At 56.9% G+C, this 17,333-nt stretch overlaps 1 protein-coding gene across 2 annotated transcripts in view; it reads right to left on the reverse strand.

The window, feature by feature from the left end:
• Positions 1 to 16,868, reverse strand: part of IFFO2 (intermediate filament family orphan 2) — a 50,440-nt gene extending 33,572 nt beyond the window's left edge. Inside the window, exon 1 of one of the 2 annotated variants that reach the window (XM_043573894.1) lies at positions 15,872 to 16,868. In XM_043573894.1, coding sequence (XP_043429829.1) covers positions 15,872 to 16,536 — 665 coding nt within the window. In that variant the 5' untranslated portion in view covers positions 16,537 to 16,868. The remainder of the gene's footprint in view (positions 1 to 15,871) is intronic. The other variant, XM_043573893.1, reaches the window with a different exon arrangement.
• Between the last annotated feature and the right edge of the window lie 465 nt (positions 16,869 to 17,333).

Genomic DNA, 17,333 nt, shown 5'->3' on the forward strand with positions numbered 1-17,333 from the left:
ACTCCATGGAAGGCTACACAAGATGATGCAGCCTATGGGATTATGGCTAGAGGCCAGGAAGCATTTTCCGATGAAAAGAGCTAGAAAGCACTTCCAGGGGAAGGCTCTGGAATGACCTTCCCAGGCAATAAGGTCTCTAAGCAGGATTTGCAAAGGTCCTAACCTCAAGGTGGAAGGAGGAACAGATAACCTCTGGAGACCCCTGGGGACAGCAAGCTGGTGTCTACAAGAAGTAAAGCAGGACCTCAAGGTCTCTGCACACGGGTGCCCGGCCAACCTGGTGTTCCAGACAGGGCATCATCTCAGGGCCGAGCATGGCCAGGCTCAGCTCCAGCTTAGGACCTGCACACTAGTCCAGCAGGCATCTCCGGGTGTCTCTCAGGACAGAGGCTGCAGAGGGCTCCAGAAAAGCCCAAGAACACATCAAAATAGGCGAAGAGGCAAGGGCTGGGTGAGAGGGCTGCCAGCCAGAAGTGGAGTCTTAGTGTGGCCGAGAGGCGAGAACGTGGGGCCGGGGTCCACACACCTGGCTGTGAGACCTAGCTCTGCCACCGAGTTGCTGTGCCACCTGGGGCAAGTCACTGCCCCTCTCTGATGTGTGTTGAGGGAGAAGCTAAACATCTGTCAGGACTCTTGCAGCTCTGATTTAAGAGTCATTTGGCAAGCTCAACTAGGAACAAGAGTCTGCCTGTGTGATCCATGCAGCATCATCACCAGGGCCCAGGCTCAGGGCCTGAGCATAGGGGCCCTGAAAACAGATGGATGGATGGATGGATGGATGGATGGATGGATGGGTGGATGGGTGGATGGATGGAAATGGTGGGTGGATGGATAGATGGGTGGATGGATGGATGGATGGATGGATGGATGAATGGATGAAGGATGGAAGGATGGATGGATGGATGGATGGATAGATGGAAATGGTGGGTGGATGGATAGATGGGTGGATGGATGGATGGATGGATAGATGGATGGATGGAAATGGTGGGTGGATGGATAGATGGGTAGATGGATGGATGGATGGATGGATGAATGGATGAGGATGGATGGATGGATGGATGGATGGATGGGTGAATGGATGGAAATGGTGGGTGGATGGATAGATGGGTGGATGGATGGATGGATGGATGAATGGATGAAGGACGGAAGGATGGATGGATGGATGGATGGATAGATGGAAATGGTGGGTGGGTGGATAGATGGGTGGATGGATGGATGGATGGATGGATGAATGGATGAAGGATGGATGGATGGATGGGTGGATGGATGGATGGATGGATGGGTGGGTAGATGGAAATGGTGGGTGGATGGATAGATGGTTGGATGGATGGATGGATGGATGGGTGGATGGATGGATGGGTGGATGGATAGATGGGTGGATGGATGGGTGGATGGATGGAAATGGTGGGTGGATGGATAGATGGGTGGATGGATGGATGGATGGATGAATGGATGAAGGACAGAAGGATGGATGGATGGATGGATAGATAGATGGAAATGGTGGGTGGATGGATAGATGGGTGGATGGATGGATGGATGGATGGATGGATGGAAATGGTGGGTGGATGGATAGATGGATGGGCGGATGGATGGATGGATGGATGATCAAGTGGGATCATTCCTGAAAAAGAGGAACAGAAGGTCCTAGACGTCCACGGGGATGATTCCTTACACTTGCCCACAAGGCCTCCTTGGAATCACATTCCCACAACTATAGACCCTCCAGCACCCAATCGTCTTCTCTATCTTATACATACGTGTGCACATACCTACCCATGCATACTTAAATATGCAGCACACACTCCCAGCACGGTGGCCCAGCTCTGAATCTTGAGGACAGACGCTCTGGATCCCCAAAGCCATGAGATTTATCTGTTCCAGCCTTCCCCCCGGGTATCTTGGCTTTCGGAAGTGTGCTCTCGAAGCTGGGTTTGAAATGAGACTCAACAGCAGTGGAACCCAGTGGAGGGTAATCTTTTAAGCTGCGGAGACCCCAGTTCACACGCCAGCTCTGCCACTTTCTAGCTATTCCAAGGAGCAGGTCACTTCACCTGCCAAGACTCTCTTTGCTCATCTGTACAATGGGCATGACGGCAGCCACCCTTCAAGAGTGCAGTGATTTCAAGAGAACATGTCCATGAAGTTTAGGACTGCATCGGGTACGAGAGACGCTCTTGGGAAACGGCGAGCTGAGTATTATGGGATAATGAGACCCTGGCTTCCTTCTTGGAGGAGCTGAAGGCAAGCCAAGCCTCCCAGGGCTTCTCTGCCTGGGCCCTGAAATCGTTCCATCTCCTTTCCCACCTTGGGGGGTGGGGGGTGATGTGCCTGGGCTTAAAGCAGGCAGAAGGCACAGAGCAGCCTTTGTCCCAGAGACGAAATTCTAAACCAGTTGCCCTGACGTCAACCCTGGAAAAACAATGAGAACGCGGCCTTCGACGTCACCTCTCTGCCCAAGGTCTGGGAACGCACACTTCACCCACAAGGCCTCATAGAGGCAAACTGGGGGCTGGACCAGAACCCAGAAGCCATCCTCCCATGGCGTTAGAGAGGCCCAGAAGGAGGAAGAGCTGCCCCCTTCCCCTCCCCTCAAGGGTCAGGGCCAGGAACATGCGGCCCACTGCTCAGCCTGGAACACGGACCCTGTGTGTGTGGCCAACAGTCCTCTGGGAGGGTCCGCCAGACCCAGGTTCAGATCCCAGCTCTGCCCCTGCTTCCTGAGCAGTGAGACCTCAGGCTAGGGATGGGACCTCCTGAGGCTGCCTCCACATCCATACAAGGAGTCTGGGACTTAGAGGCCCCACCCCCCAGGCGGCAGGAACAGGGACACACTCCCCCATGCAGCAAGGCCACTGGAAGCCACAGCCTTGAATGCTAGGTCTTGCCCTACCACTGACCCTGCGCTGACAATCTGCTGGGGATGTGACCTCCTCCTTGCTGGCCAGGCAGGCGGCTCTGCTGGGGAAAGGAAGTGCCCTGAACACAAAAGGCCAGCCTGTAGCCGGAAGAGGGAGGGAGTAGGCACTTCTTACTGTATGGGGCCTGGGGGCTGGGGACGCTCGGACAGATGGGACAGAGCGGTAACAGCTGAGGGGTCAGCACCGCGCTGAGCACCTGGCATGCACTACTCCACCGGACCCTCCTTACGACGCCGTGAGCTCAGGATGGCATTCCCATTTTATAGATGAGAGAGTGGAGGCTCCGGGTGGCCTTGCTCAGGGTCAGAGCCCCACCTAAGTGAAAGCCCGTGTATTTATTACACGTTAGGGCACGGAGAGGAACAACCTATGAGTTGGGGGATGTCCCCTGAACTTGCCAGTAGTCTGCTGAGCTAGAACCTCCACTGGGCTAAGTCCTGGGGTTTTAAATGTTAGTATTTTCTCCGAAGGCAAGTGGAAAGCCAATCATAACAGAGTAAAAAAATGTACAAATCCCAGGTGCCTGGGTGGCTCAGTCGGTTCAGCATCTGACTCTTGATTTCGGCTCAGGTCATGATCTCACGGTTTGTTGAGTTCGAGACCTGCGTCAGGCTCTCTGCTGATGGTGCAGAGCCTGCTTGGGATTCTCCCTCTCCCCCTCTCTCTGCCCCTACCCAGCTCGTGCTCTTTCTGTCAAAATAAATAAACTTAAAAAAAAAAATAGTACAAATCCAAAAGTACGATTTGTCAGCCACAGCCCCAGACCGGGGATCTCTGTGGGGCGGGGGACCCGCCTTTCAGGTTCACACAACTCCAGCCTTCAAGGCAAAGTTCTCCGAACTTCGCACTCTGGGGCCCACCCCAGAGGAAAGAGGATGGGACTGGTCCTCACTGGGTAAGGCTTATCGACAACAATGCCGGGGGGGGGGGGGGGGTGTCTCATCATCCCATTTACACAAGAGGAAACTGAGGCACAGAGAAATGACACAGCAGAGCACACGGTAGAAGACGAGGATGGTCAATCAGTCGGTCAACAACCCAAGGCTGCTGGCCTGAGGCCAGGGGAGGGCCTTTTGTTACAAGGTGACAAACCCACCAGGACCTCAGAGTCTCTTCTGTAGGCGCAGAGGCTCATCCACGGCACAGGCACCTGGATGCTGGCTGGGGGACGGGGTTCGGGTTCTGCAGACTCCACTTGAGGCTCTGAGGCCTCTTCACCCTAAGAGCAACATCCTCGGCAGTTTTCAAAACCCCTCCTTAAATGGCCGTCAGACCCCAGAAGGATCCCTTAGCTCAGGGTTTCAAAGGAACCCCTACTCTGCTGTGTGACCTCAAGGGAGCTGCTCTGCTTCTCTGGGCCTGAGCTTTCTCATCTGGAAACAGTCATGGGTATGTGAGGGGGGCGGGGGGGAGAGGAAAACATAAATCACTGAGGGACGAACTCTCAGAAGATCTTTTTTCAAAAGACACAGAGCACATCTACTCACCCGCAATGACAGGGGAATGATGCTGCCCGGAAGCAGGATCCGGATGGACTGACGGAGCTCGGACAGCCCCTCAAGCCCTCTGGGCCCAGCAGGGGTAAGAGGAAGTCACAGGTGTGAGGGAGCAGGGACAGGCAGGGCGGTCAGGCCCGGGAGGTAAGGTGAACAGCCTAGCCTCCCGGCCCCCGCACCCCTACCCATGTCTAATCCTAGGCTCATCTCTGATGGGGGCTGGGGGCCGAGGTCTCCCATGACCAGCGTTGACCTCCAAGACCCAACAGCTATCACTCTCGCCAGGGAGCCTCCCCTGCCCCCAACGATGATGTACAAGGGGTGGTACAAAGGGACTGGGGTGGCCAAAGGCAGGGTCCTGACCCCGGGGGCTCCCAGTCTACAGGGTGTAGACCAAGGCTCCCAGACACACGCGTGCACACACAAAGGCTCACAAAGCCCTGGCAGCAGACAAAGAGCCCCCCGCAGTGGGCTGGCATTGGGTGGGCAGAGGGACAGGGAACAGGGCCCCCCTCACAGCCCTGCCCTGCCTCAGATGCAGGGTGGGGGATGGGAAGGTGAAAAAAAACAGCCATAAGGACTAAAGACCTAAACAAGAACGAGGGAAAGCGGGACAGGAGGGAGGATGAGAGGCAGCAAAATGGAAGAAAGAGAGCCAAGAAGGCCAGGAGGAGGGAGGGAGGGTGAGAAGGGGAAGAAGAGTGAGCAGGCAGGCCAGGCCCGCAGGCACGTTGGCATGGCAACCTCACCACCAGGCCTTTGACCAAGCTGTTCCCTCTACCTGAAACACCCTTCCCTTCTCTTCCACTCTTACTGGACCTCCGAAACACAACTCAGGCGACATCTCCTCCGGGAAGCCTTCCTTGACTGGCCCTAACCTGGCTCGGGTGCCTTCCAGAACCCCTGGGTTTCGGGCACTGCAGGGTCCCACCCAGAGCTCCAAGGCTCTCTGGTCCTGTGGTCTGACTTTGCAATAAGCTATTGCAGTCAGCCTCCCCACCCACTGCCCATTACCACAGGGGCAAAAAGGAGGTGCTGAGAGGCCCTGGGAAGATGTACCGACCCTGCCCTGAGAGGAGCCTGTCTGCCGGGGAATTTCACAAGGTCCACTTAGACCAGCAGTCTTCCCCTCCCCCAAGACGGCAAACAGGCGGCAGCCAGCCAAGTACCGTCTTAAATAACCCAAGTAATAAAAATGGCCAATTAAGAGGGCGGAAGGCAGTGTCTCCACTGCGGGGGCGTCTCTCCATCACGCAGCAGATGAGCGGGGGGCTGTGTGAACCGGGCGCATCCCAAAGTCGGAGCACGCAGGCAGGCCGGCCAGAGTGCACTCAGCAAGCACCTCAGAGAGAGCTCTGAGACAGCCCCCGCCCGGGGCAGCCAAGCGGAGGGGCTCCTGCCCAGGCCTGAGGTCCAACTGCCCTCCGACCCCCACCCCTGCCCCTTTCCCCAGGACCCCCAGCCTCATTTAATAACAACGACGGCGGCTGCCAGCATCCAAACAGCAGCATCCCACTGGCTTTCCCTGCCACCCACGCACAGTACTGTCCCCACTTCTCAGAGGAGCAAAGGACTCTCTCAAGTTCACATGGCTGATAAGCAGCAGAAACTCTCCCACTTCCTCTCCTCCCAGCTTCCAAGTGCCACACAAGCGCCCTTCCCCGAGCTATCTCGTTTTGCGGGCTTCTGTCCAACATCAACATCACGGGCCCGTCTCGGGGATCCAGTGGGGGCGTGAATGCAAAGGCAAGGGAAGGATGGGACATCTCCTGGGGCCTCGAGGAGCCCCAGGCTGCCTGGGAAGCTGGGGAGGAAACGGCAGAGTGTGTAGGCAGGACCCAGGCTTCTAATCATCCCCCCACGCCCCCAGGGCGAACACTCAACAGTTTATAAAGTGTTTCCACAGACATCACTTCATTTAACCTTCCAAATGGCCCAGGGAGGTCAGAGGTACTGTCCCCATTTCACAGGAGTGACAACTGAGGCTCAGAGCATGGAAGCTACTTGCAGTGGGCACATGTCCCTTCGTGGAGACAGCATAGAAGGTTGAATCTGGAGCCTGACTTCCTGGGTTGACATCCTGGCTTCCCACCTGCTAGTTGTGTCTGGGCTCAGGTCCCTCAACGTCTCTGCAGCTCAGATCCATCCTCTAAAACGGGGCTAATGACAGCACCTAATGCATAGGGTTAGGATGAGGTCATGTGAACCAAAGGTTTGTAAACCGCTTTGAATGCAGTTTGACGAAGAGTAAATGGTAGATAAATATTTGTTTAATTAATGAATTAATATTTATTGTGCCCTTACTATGCACAGGTACTGTCTGAGCGGGTGCGTGTCAGGTGGCATCGTCACATTTGCCTGTGTCCCCAGACTCTGAGATCCCGAGGGCAGGGGCTACGTCTGCTTCCCCCCAGTGCCCAGCACGGGGCCTGGCGCACAGTGGGTGCCCAGCCACGGCCAGGAGAACAAAACCTCAGCTTCTCAGACATCCACACCCAGCGGGCTCATCTTCCCCAAACGAGGCACGGAGTGACTGTCACAAGTTCCCTGTACCCAGGCAAAGTAAAAGTTAGGGAGACCCAAGCCCAGGGCGGAGGCCCGTCTCCCTGCAGTCACCAGAGTGCCGGCTGCTCTCTCCTGCTTGTCACCAAGTGACGAGAAACCCTGGCCCCTGCCCTGGGAGGGTGTAGGTGCCGGGTACGATCAAAGGAGCGTTAGCTTCTTCTCTGAGACCCACATCCAGCCCCTGGCTTTGCTGTGTGGCTTAGAGTGAGTTCTCTTGTGCCCTGAGCCTGGGTTTCCCTCTGCAGAGATGGCACAAGGTTTAAATCAGAGGAGGGGAAAGTGTCAGACAGGTAATAATCCGTGCCCCCGGACCCCCCCGCTCCTCCCCCTGCCAGGCCCACAAGCTCCACTGTGCCAGCCTCTGTGGCTGACCAGTAACTGCACCCTGCCCAGAGTCCAGTCCCCGACCAGGATCGCCTCCAAAGAGCAGGGGGGCTAGGCCGCCCTCGACGGTGGCCCGGGAGGCTCATCTGCCTGCCACTGTCGGTGACTCACTGGCTTCTTGAGAAATAACTACCGTCAAGTGAGAGCGGGAAGACTTCCCAGTACAGCAGCCGCCTTCTGTTCTGCCACCCGTGGTGGCAATATTGTGACAGGCGCTGGGGAGACCCCACGCCTCAGCCTGCCTCCTCACCCTGGACCAGCCTTCCCCAGGGCGGCAGGAACCTGGCCAGCCCGTCCGCCCCGAGGAAGAACGCTGAACTCGGGGTCTAGAGATGCAGACCGGACTTCCCGCAAGATCAGGGGCAGACTGCTTCACCTGTCAGAACCTCCCACCTGCCAAATGGGCATAATTAATTCTCAGCTCTTGGGGTTGTCTAGTAATGAACTCTCACTTATTTAAAGAAGCCATCACAGGGGCACCTGGGTGGCTCTGTTGCTTAAGCATCCGACTCTTGGTTTTGGCTCGGGTCATGATCCCGGGGTCGTGGGATTGAGCCCCGCGTGGGGCTCTGTGCTGAGCATGGAGTCTGCTTAGGATCCTCTCTCTCCCCCTCTGTCCCTCTCCCCCACTCGCTCTTTCTCTAAAATGAAATTTTTGTTTGAATTTTAAAAAATAAAGACCTCATTACAGAGCCTAGCACATAGTAGTTGCTCAATCAGTGGAGGCTATTAAGTCATTATGGCTTATTTTTTTAAACCTCTTTCAGAACGTTCTACACTCCGTATTTCGGTTGATTTTTACAGCAACCCTGGAAAGCAGGACTCGTGAGAAAACTCCATTTTATGGAGTGACAAACTGAGGTGCCAAAGATTAAATGGTGTGCGGATCCGAAACCACTCCAACAAAGTTACAGAGAGACCAGGATTGGCAGTGCCCTGGACCAGCCCATCCTCCCACCGTCCCCCTTCCCCGGCGGACAACCAGAAGCTCAGATCACAGCACAGCCAAGCCGGGACCACGACCTGGACTCCACGGGGCTCCGGCTGCCCCCTTGCCACCCGCCAGGGGACTCGGCCAGGCCACAGCCCCTTGAAGGAACCAGAGGCCTTCACCAGGTTTACTGCTGGGTGACAACTATCCTCTGTTGTACCAGGAACTAGGGTGAGAAACCACATCCTGCCCAGGAAGCCGAATGCCCCGTGCCCCCTGAAGGTGGGCGGGCACAGCTCTGGCGGGCAGGCGGCAGCCTCACCAATCCTCACCAGCCTCCCGTCTGGCCCGCGCAACCCGCAATGCCCAGAGGTTACATGACACCCAGAGGCGGCTGGCGAAGACGCTGACCGTCCTCCCCCCAGCCTCCGGCCTGGCTCTTGACTTCGGCCCACAAAGCCGGCACCACTCACTTCTCAGGGCACCCACGTTTCTGCCCCGTGAAATCCTGCTGTGGAACTCTTACAGAACTTCACTTAGGGCTGGAGCTGCATGAGCCCATTCACCCTGCCCACAACCTCAGCATAGCGATGAGGAGAAAGACCCAGAGAGGCAAAGTGACTAGGCCGATGTCACTCAGCTTTCAACCCCTGAGCCAGGAGCCCAGCGTCTAGCACCGGGTGATGGGTGCCATTCAAATATGGTCCAACTGACGCGTGGGGCCGGGAGCGCGGGTCTCCCGACTCCAAACCAGCCCCTTCCCTCCACGAGCCGCGAGACCCCAGATATATAGTCTGTGGCGGCCACTGGCGTCATCTGGGCCTTGTGTCCCCTGGCCGCACCGGGGGCCTATCACCACACAGCGGCCAGGCACAGGGCCCTCCCTCACCGCAAAACGCTTGCTCAGCATGGACTCTGGCCAGGCCCGGGTTGGGCTCGGCCAGTACACAGACCTGGAACCGGCCCCCACAAGCTTCCAGTCTGTGGGGGAGCAGACATCCCAGGCAATTGCGATTCAGGGTATGGGGTGCCGTGATGGGAGAGGTCGTGGGCACTCAGGAACGCCTGATAGAAGAAAGTCAAGGAAAACCAACACATCCCGGTCCTGAGCCGAGGAGACGACAGCGCCTCCTCCCCTGTCCCAGGCCTTCAGCCATCCATGACATGGGAAGCAAGCAGAACACCAGCCGGGCTTCGCTTCCCCGATGTGATCAAAAGCCAGGACTCCAACTGCAAAGTCCACAGCCTCCGGTATTGTGGACACATGGCACCCTTTAAATCAATGCCCCTAGAAGTCAACGCATCTCCTTGCGGCAAAGAGCACGTTCAGATTCTGGGTCTACCCTTCCGTGTCCTTCAAATGCCGACACGTGTGCGGATGCGGGCCAAGAGCCTACAGAGACTGAGAGCGTGTGAGTCCGTGTGTGTGTGTGTGTGTGTGTGTGTGTGTGTGTGTGTGTGTGCGTGTGTGCACTGGGGCGGGGGGAGGGGGGCAGGGGCCTCGCATCCGGTGGCCAAGGCAAAAGCCCCGCCCCACATTCCTCAGGGAAGGAATCTTCAGCGTCAGCTGTCTCCAGGCTTCCTGCTTCCCTTTCTTTTCTGGGACCTCATTCCCCTCCCTCTGGCTTGAGGCTCTGAAAATCCCTCCCAAATGTGTTCCCAAAGAGAATGCCGGCACAGCCAAGAGACTCTAGGATACCCAGAAGCTGGATGGAGGGGGTTTGTGTGTTTCTTTCAATGAAGGTTAGAAGAAAGGGCGGGGGGTGGGAGGGGGGTGGCCAGAGATTTCCGGAGGCACAAATCAACCGCTAAGAGTAGGAAGAACACCCTCCTTAGATGCTGGACAAAGAAGTAGCCCTTTTTCCCTCCTCCCCCAACACCATGTCTGGCGCCTTCCACGGGACAGAGAGCTGCGACGCGTCCTGAAATGGGTGTGCTGGGAGGTCCAGCATTGTGCCGGGAAAGCCCTGTGAAATGAAGGGAACAGACATTGCGGGAGGTCAGAGAGGGGACCAACCCGGAACCTACCGAGCCCCAGGTGCCTTGTCACCGGGGCTCATTTATTCCTCCCCGATTCCTAGGGGAGCAACATTACTCCCCCTCTTTCACAGACAGCGGTGGCTCAGGCAGCTCAGAGAGGTTAAGCAATTGCCCACAGTCACACAGAAAGTGGCAAAGCTGGGATTTCAACCTTCTTTCCACCATCCCAGGCTGCCTCCCGGAAAAACCAGAAATAAAGAATCCATATCGGTGGCAGCTTCAGAAATAACAGAAGTGGCAGGGAACGAAACCTTCCAACCAGCTTTCCGGGGCAGTCTTCTGGCTTTGGGGCACTCAAGGGCCAGCAAACACCTGCTCAAGGGCCTTCCAGGGCGTGATGGGAAAAGGCAGGGGACACTCCAGCTGGCTCACCCACCAGCCCTTCTTGGAGCCCTTCATTCAGGCCCCCAGCCCAGCCCCTTCCGGCTCATGATCAGAAATAGCTGTGACAAAAGTCCCTCCCATCCCTGAAAGTAGCTTTTTAAAAAATGCCTAACGGCAGACACAGAAAGGTGGAGAGAACTCTCCCAACACCCAACCACGGGCAGATGACGTGGGCATCACCTCAGCGTGGTGGGGAAAGCTTTGGACAGCAGGCTTCCCAACTCAGCTTTGTGGGTCAGCTCCCTCTGGGCCTCAGTTTCCCCACCTCAAAAATGAAAGTAACTCAGCTGTATCAGCAATTTCTCTTTTTTGTTTTTTCTAAGCCGTAGAGCCCTGTTTTCCAATTGAATCCTCCTCAGAAGATCAATATGACAGCTCACGGAAATGGAGCTTCTGTGGTTGATGAAAGCCAAACCCCAGGTGCTCGGCACCCCCGCTCACTGTCCCCAGAATTGCCCCAAGGCTCCGGGGATCCAGAGGGCCCATGTGGGAACCATCAGGATCCAATGATCACTGTGGTCCCTTCCTGACTCTCAAGGGAAGCTCCGATCACCCAAACACCAGGTTAAAACAAACCAAGCCCCTCATGCTGACTTGAGTCAGAGGCACAGACACTTAGCGACCTGCAGCGGGGAGGGAAGGAAACCAGACAGTTCCAAACCACACTGGGCCTGGGGCAGGAGAGGGGGAGGCCCAGACTGCCATCCCATGAGGCAGGAAGGGCCCTGACCCGGACCCCTCGGAGTCACAGACCAAAGTGTAGAGTGAATTAGAAGGGAAACCCCCTCCTGTAAAGGTGGAGGGCCTAAGGCTCAGAGAGGGCGGCAATTGGCCTGAGGTCACACAGCGCCTAGTAGCGGAGCCAGACCTGGAGTCTGGGTCTCCTGGACGTGATGCAGAAAAACCCCCACGTGTTTAAAGTTCAGATAGATTCAGCAGGAATGTCCAGGGAAAAGCCCCCAGCTTGCAGACTCAGAACAGGATATTTTGGTGGCACTGGGTGGTGACAGGGCAGAGATGTTTGTTTTGGTTTCCAAATCAATGCTTGACAACCTTGTTGGCGTTACAGTTTCGGCAACCACATTTCATGGTGAAGAGCTCAGAGCTGGTTGGACCAAAGGGAAACCAAAAGCCATAGCGAACAGGCCAGGGGCTGTGGTTTGGGTTGCGTGTTTCCAAAGCATGGCTCCTATACCACCGATGGCACATGAGACGATCTGAGGCGGTTCACCAGTGACTCTTTGTGTTTAAAGTCTAGCGACTACAGAGATGAGCAAATAAACGAAATGTGGTCCGTCCACACAGTAGAACGTTATTCGCCAATCTAAAGGAAGGTACTCCTGGAATTTGCTACAACATGGATCCACCTCAAAAGCACTAAGTGAAAGAAGCCAGACACAAAGGACAATCTATGGTATGATTCCATTTCTATGAAGTGTCCAGAAGAGGCAAATCTATAGAAACAGAAAGCAGATCCGTGTTGCCTGGGCTGGGTGGGAATGGCGATTGACTACAAATGGTCACGAAGGATCTTTTGGGGGGGGGGATGCAAGTATTCTAAAACTGGACGGTGGTGATGGTTGCACAACTCTATGGATTTACTTAAAAAAAAAAAAGAATCACTGAATTGTGCGCTTAAAATGAGAGGATTTTAGGATACACAAATTCCACCGCAGTAAATCTGTGAAAGGATATTTTACAGCAGGAATAATGTGGTGGTAGGTGGATATGGCTGCACATCCCGGACGGGGAACCCAAAGGCCCCCAGCTTAGACAACACAGAGCTGCACATCCCAGGCTGCCCTCTGGGGAAGCAAGTGGGGGGTGTCCAAGGCTGTGAGTTCCTCTGGGGTGGGGGGGGGGGGAACCAGAGGAAACCCGGGAACCTTTCCTTTCCTGGCACAGGTGCCTTCCAGTGCTCACGGCTTGGGGCTCCGTGCTAGACATCCCGAAAGGATATAAAGGCTTCAGTGGCCAACAGTGCAAGCGAACCCCATGGTCCCATCCCTCAGACTGTGCCTTCTCTCATGGACAGGGGCCCAGAAGTGGGCCGGGAGTTCCAATGCAAGATTATATTTTGTCAAGACCTTCTGAGATCATCTAGCCTGGTGGTTTTTTAATTTTTTTTTTAAGTTTATTTATTTTGAGAGAGAGAGAGAGAGCAGAGGTAAGGGCAAAGAGAGAGGGAGAGAGAGAGAGAGAGAGAGAGAGAGAGAGAGAATCCCAAGCAGCCTCTGCAGCACAGAGCCTCAACTGAGACGGGGCTCAGTCTCAAGAACCATGAGATCATGACCATGACCAATGCAGAGTCGGACGCCTAAGAGCCACCCAGGCACCCCTAACTTTTTTTTTAAGTGGTTCAGATACCTGCCCTCCTCCCAAGAGAAAATTCTTATGAGAAGCCCAAATACAGAAACAGGTAGAAACAGAATGCTACTTGTATACATTTATATTGTAAGTTCAAATATAGACATTTCAAATATAACCATTCTAAATTCAATCAGTGAAGTTGACGAGGCTATTTTGATTCATTAACACTTAGAATGGGGACTACAGATGACACTTAATTCTGTTTCCAGTTTTGGCTGCAGAGTTTCACGAAAATCCTGACTCACACAGATAAGTAGCTACAAATGGGAATGGTTTTTAGCGGTTTGCTCTGCAATGTCAGAGTACTCTTCAGACAAACAGAGAAGGCAGGAGGGTGGCTCTAACTTGAGGCCAACTACTAATACGTTAGTGTGTCAGTGGACTTCAAGGAGTTAACGTGAACTTAAAAAGTGAGCACATGTTGGGGCGCCTGGGTGGCTCAGTGGGTTAAGCACCCGACTTCGGCTCAGGTCATGATCTCACTGTTCGTGACTTCAGGCCCCGCGTTGGGCTCTGGGCTGGCAGCTCGGAACCTGGAGCCTGCATCGGATTGTGTGTCTCCCTCTCTCTCTGCCCCTCCTCCCCCCCTCAAAAATAAATAAATGTCAAAAAAAATTTTTTTCAAGTGAGCACATGTTTATAACCATACTTAACATTTTAATATAATTTAAAATATTAAGTCTCATGTAATATTCAAGGACCCCCTCCCCAACAGCATCTCTAAGGAAGCATGAGGCTTCGGAGAGCATGGTTCTAACCCACTCACCCCTCACTTTACAGATAGGGAAGCTGAGTCCCACAGAAGGGAGTATACTTGCTTTGGAAAAATCCAAAAACTTGAGCCCCGAATCAACTTCAGAAAAGATGCGCCTCCCCGGTTCACAAAAAAAAAAAATGGAGGAAGGGAAGGTGCTCGTGCAGCCCAGAGGGTGGGAGGAAGGCACCCACACTCCACCTGCCTCAGCAGTGGCCATCTCATTCCAGGCCAACGCCAGAGGCTGACATCACACCCCACGCCCTGGGTGCAACTTGAACAGAGCATTGCTCAACGCCAACCTATCTCCCTTTGAGATTGGGCACGGTTTTTCCATCCCCTTAGTCGCCCGGTCCAAAAAAGCACACACAATAAAACAAACACGGCACAAGCCTGGGGCATGACGACACAATCAACAGTGGCAGACAGAAGGGCCCAGCCCTCCGTGTTTCACCATCGAGAGCAAGTGCCTGTTCCCCTACCCCACCCCGGCGAAGCTGCCCACAGAGGCAGAGGTAGCCTTCCCATGGCCATGGCGGGCCACCAGGCCATTCTCAAGTCCTCAAGAGAAGACCAGCCCCGGAGAGGAGCTCGTTCCCCCAACGGGGTGTAAGACCTCCCGCTGAGACTCAGGCCCTGCCTGAGACAGACCTGAGACTTGGGCCTCTGCTCCACGCTGGGCTGGCCTGACACAGCCTCTCGTCCTTAACATCAACGGATTACTTCTCCCCTTCTGCAACCCTGGGTAGATTTTATTACGCCAGTCTCTCTAAATGAGCAAACAGGCTTCCAAACGGTTCAACAATCTCCCTGGCGGGTGATGGAGCCGGCATTTGAATCCAGCCCAGTGGAGGAAAAGGAAGGAGACCCACACCTAGCTCCCTGGGCAGACCTGTGTGCTCATGCGAGCCCCAGGACTCAAGGAGTAGAAGGAAAGATCCTTCTCGCAACATGCTCCAAACAGAGGCTCCCAATGCGGAGAGCTGCCCATGCCGGGGACGGCAGAGGGCCCTGCCCCCACCCAGGCCCGAGAAGCTACAGACAGACCCCTCTCCTCTTATTGGAAAGCTGAGCCATCAGTCCTGTAGGCCAGGCTGCAGGCAAGCAGGAAGCAGTGTCAGTGTCCCAGCTGGGGAATCGGGACTGGGCAGGAATGTGCAGGCTGGTCCTGCAGGCAGTGTGCCCCCCACACTAGCCAGAGATGGTGGTCTGGGTCCATTCCATGTCTAGTTTTCAGCCCAAGGTCCTCGCCTCCTGTGGGCCTTTAGGGCTGAGTCTGTTGGGGCTCAGTAAGCCAGGACAGTCGTGGGGTGGGGTGAAGAGGGATGAAGAGAGGCATTTTTAAAAGCTGGTGGCCAGTCTGATGTCGGCCCCGCCACCCGGACCTTGCAGAGCCAGAGCAAAATGGCAGACTCTGGCCCTAGTGGGTAGGGACCAATCTACCCATTTTCAAACATGTGGTCTCATTTAATTCAAGGAACAAAACAGTAGTTTGGTTGAGTGTTTTCTTTTCACCCGCGGAGGGAGAGGAGCCCACCCCCTACAGCCTTGGAAAATACCTAGAGCAGCAGACAAACTAGCCAAAAGTCTTTCAGTTCACTAGTTGTTCAAATCCTGGTTTCACCACTATCAGCCAAGTCACCCTAGGCAAGTCACTTGCATCCCTGTGCCTCAGTTTCCTCACTTACAAATCGGGGATAAGAATGCCTTACACTCTGTGCTGGCGTGGGGATTAAATGAGATCACCTAAAACACCAGTGGTTATTATGTCACCTAGAAAGCAACCTGCCTCGACCAATGACAGCGCCGAGGTGTCCCCTATGGTAGTCAGCGCCAGCCCCCATTCTTGGAACTAGATAACTGAGTTTTCCAAGCGCGTGTAGGGCGCCAGGCAAACACAGCTCCCAGCCCACCTGCTAGGACCAGCTGGCCGCCCCCGGCCCCTCCCCAACGCACGCATTCCGCGGGCTTCGGGACCTGGACGCCCCCTCCCCGGGAGCTGCGCGGGGGAAGGGCAGTCTGCACTCACCTCCGCTTGTACTCGTCGCGCTCGCGCTTCACCTTGGCCAGCACGTTGTAGAGCGCGCGTATCTCCGGCGTGATGGTGTCGATCTGCACGCCCACGCCGTCGGGGTGCACCCACGACACGCCGGGGCCCTGCACCGTCTCCACGCCGCCGCCGCCCGTGCGCCGCACCTGCGTGTAGCTCCAGATGGTCCCGGGCAGGCGGCCGTAGTGCTGCGGGTGCGAGCCGCCGCCGGGGGGCAGGCCGCCCAGGGCCACGGCGTTGGCGTTGGCGCCGGCCGCCGCGCCGCTGCCGCTGCCGAGCCCGGCGCCGGCTGCGGGCGGCCGCAGAAGCTCGGGCCCGGTCTGCACGGCCTGCTCGCGGGAGAAGGTCTTGTAGCGCAGCCGCCGCTCGCGCTCGCTCTGCTGCTGTTCCAGCTGCTTCTCCAGCAGCCGGTTGCGCCGCTCCAGCTCGTGCACCTTGGCCAGGAAGCAGCGGAAGCGCACGTTGAGCCCCTTCAGGAGGTGGATGTTGGAACCCAAGTCGTCCCGCAGCGCCGCCGTCACAGGCGACGGCCCCGGCCCGGCCCCGCCGCCGCCGCCGCCCCCGCCGGGGCAGCTCCCGCCGCCGCCGCCCGGCGGGCAGCCGAAGGCCAAGGCCATCTCCCCGAACAGCAGCGAGTTCACCATGCGCCGGCTGCGCGGCTCAGGGCCCCGGGCCCGCGGCTCCAGATGCGGCTCCAGCTCCGGGCAGGGCTCCCGGCGCGGCCGGGCCAGGGCGGGCGCGGGCTCCAGCGCGGCCGGCCGGGCGGTTCCAGATGCGCGCCAGATGCGGCCTCCGCAGCGACGGCGGCCGGACCGCCCCCCGGATGTGGGCGCCGAGGCGAGGGACTGGACTCGGGGCCGCGGTGGAGGCCGCGAAGGCTGCGTGAGGTGGCGAGGGTCGCGGGTCCCAGCTCCGCGGCTGTCAGAGTCGGTGTGGAGGCTCCGCGGCAGCGGCGCGCAGAGGACTCTCGGCCGGCACTGCCCCTCTGCGGCGGGCCCCGCCCACTGCAGACATAGGCCCCGCCCCTGCCCTCGCCCCGCCCACCCCGCCGCCCTCTGCGGCGCTCCCCGAGACCGAGGCCCCGCCCCCGAGGCCCGCAGCGCCGGGCCCCGCCCAGGAGGCGGTGGCTCCGCCCACCCCCGCTCTAGGCTGCTTTCTGGGCTGGGTGGACCGGCTGTCTGCAGCTCTGGCTCCGCCTGTCTCCCGGCTGGACCACGCCCTCTCCCGCGCGGAGTCCCGCCGCCCGGCCCGGCTCCGATTCTTTGCCTGGGGACACGGACCGCAGAGCTGCACCAGGCCCGCGGTTAGCTGGAACCGCCGCAGAGCCAGCCCGGCCCCTTAAAGGGGCCGGCAGCCGGCGCAGCGCACGTTTCCCTGTTAGAGCGCCCCTGCCCCCACATCCTCTCACAAGGAGGCTCCGCTCCGGCTCCCTACTCGGATT

This window comes from Prionailurus bengalensis, chromosome C1 (genome assembly GCF_016509475.1).
Source record: "Prionailurus bengalensis isolate Pbe53 chromosome C1, Fcat_Pben_1.1_paternal_pri, whole genome shotgun sequence".
In the NCBI taxonomy this organism is placed as follows: Eukaryota; Metazoa; Chordata; class Mammalia; order Carnivora; family Felidae; genus Prionailurus; species Prionailurus bengalensis.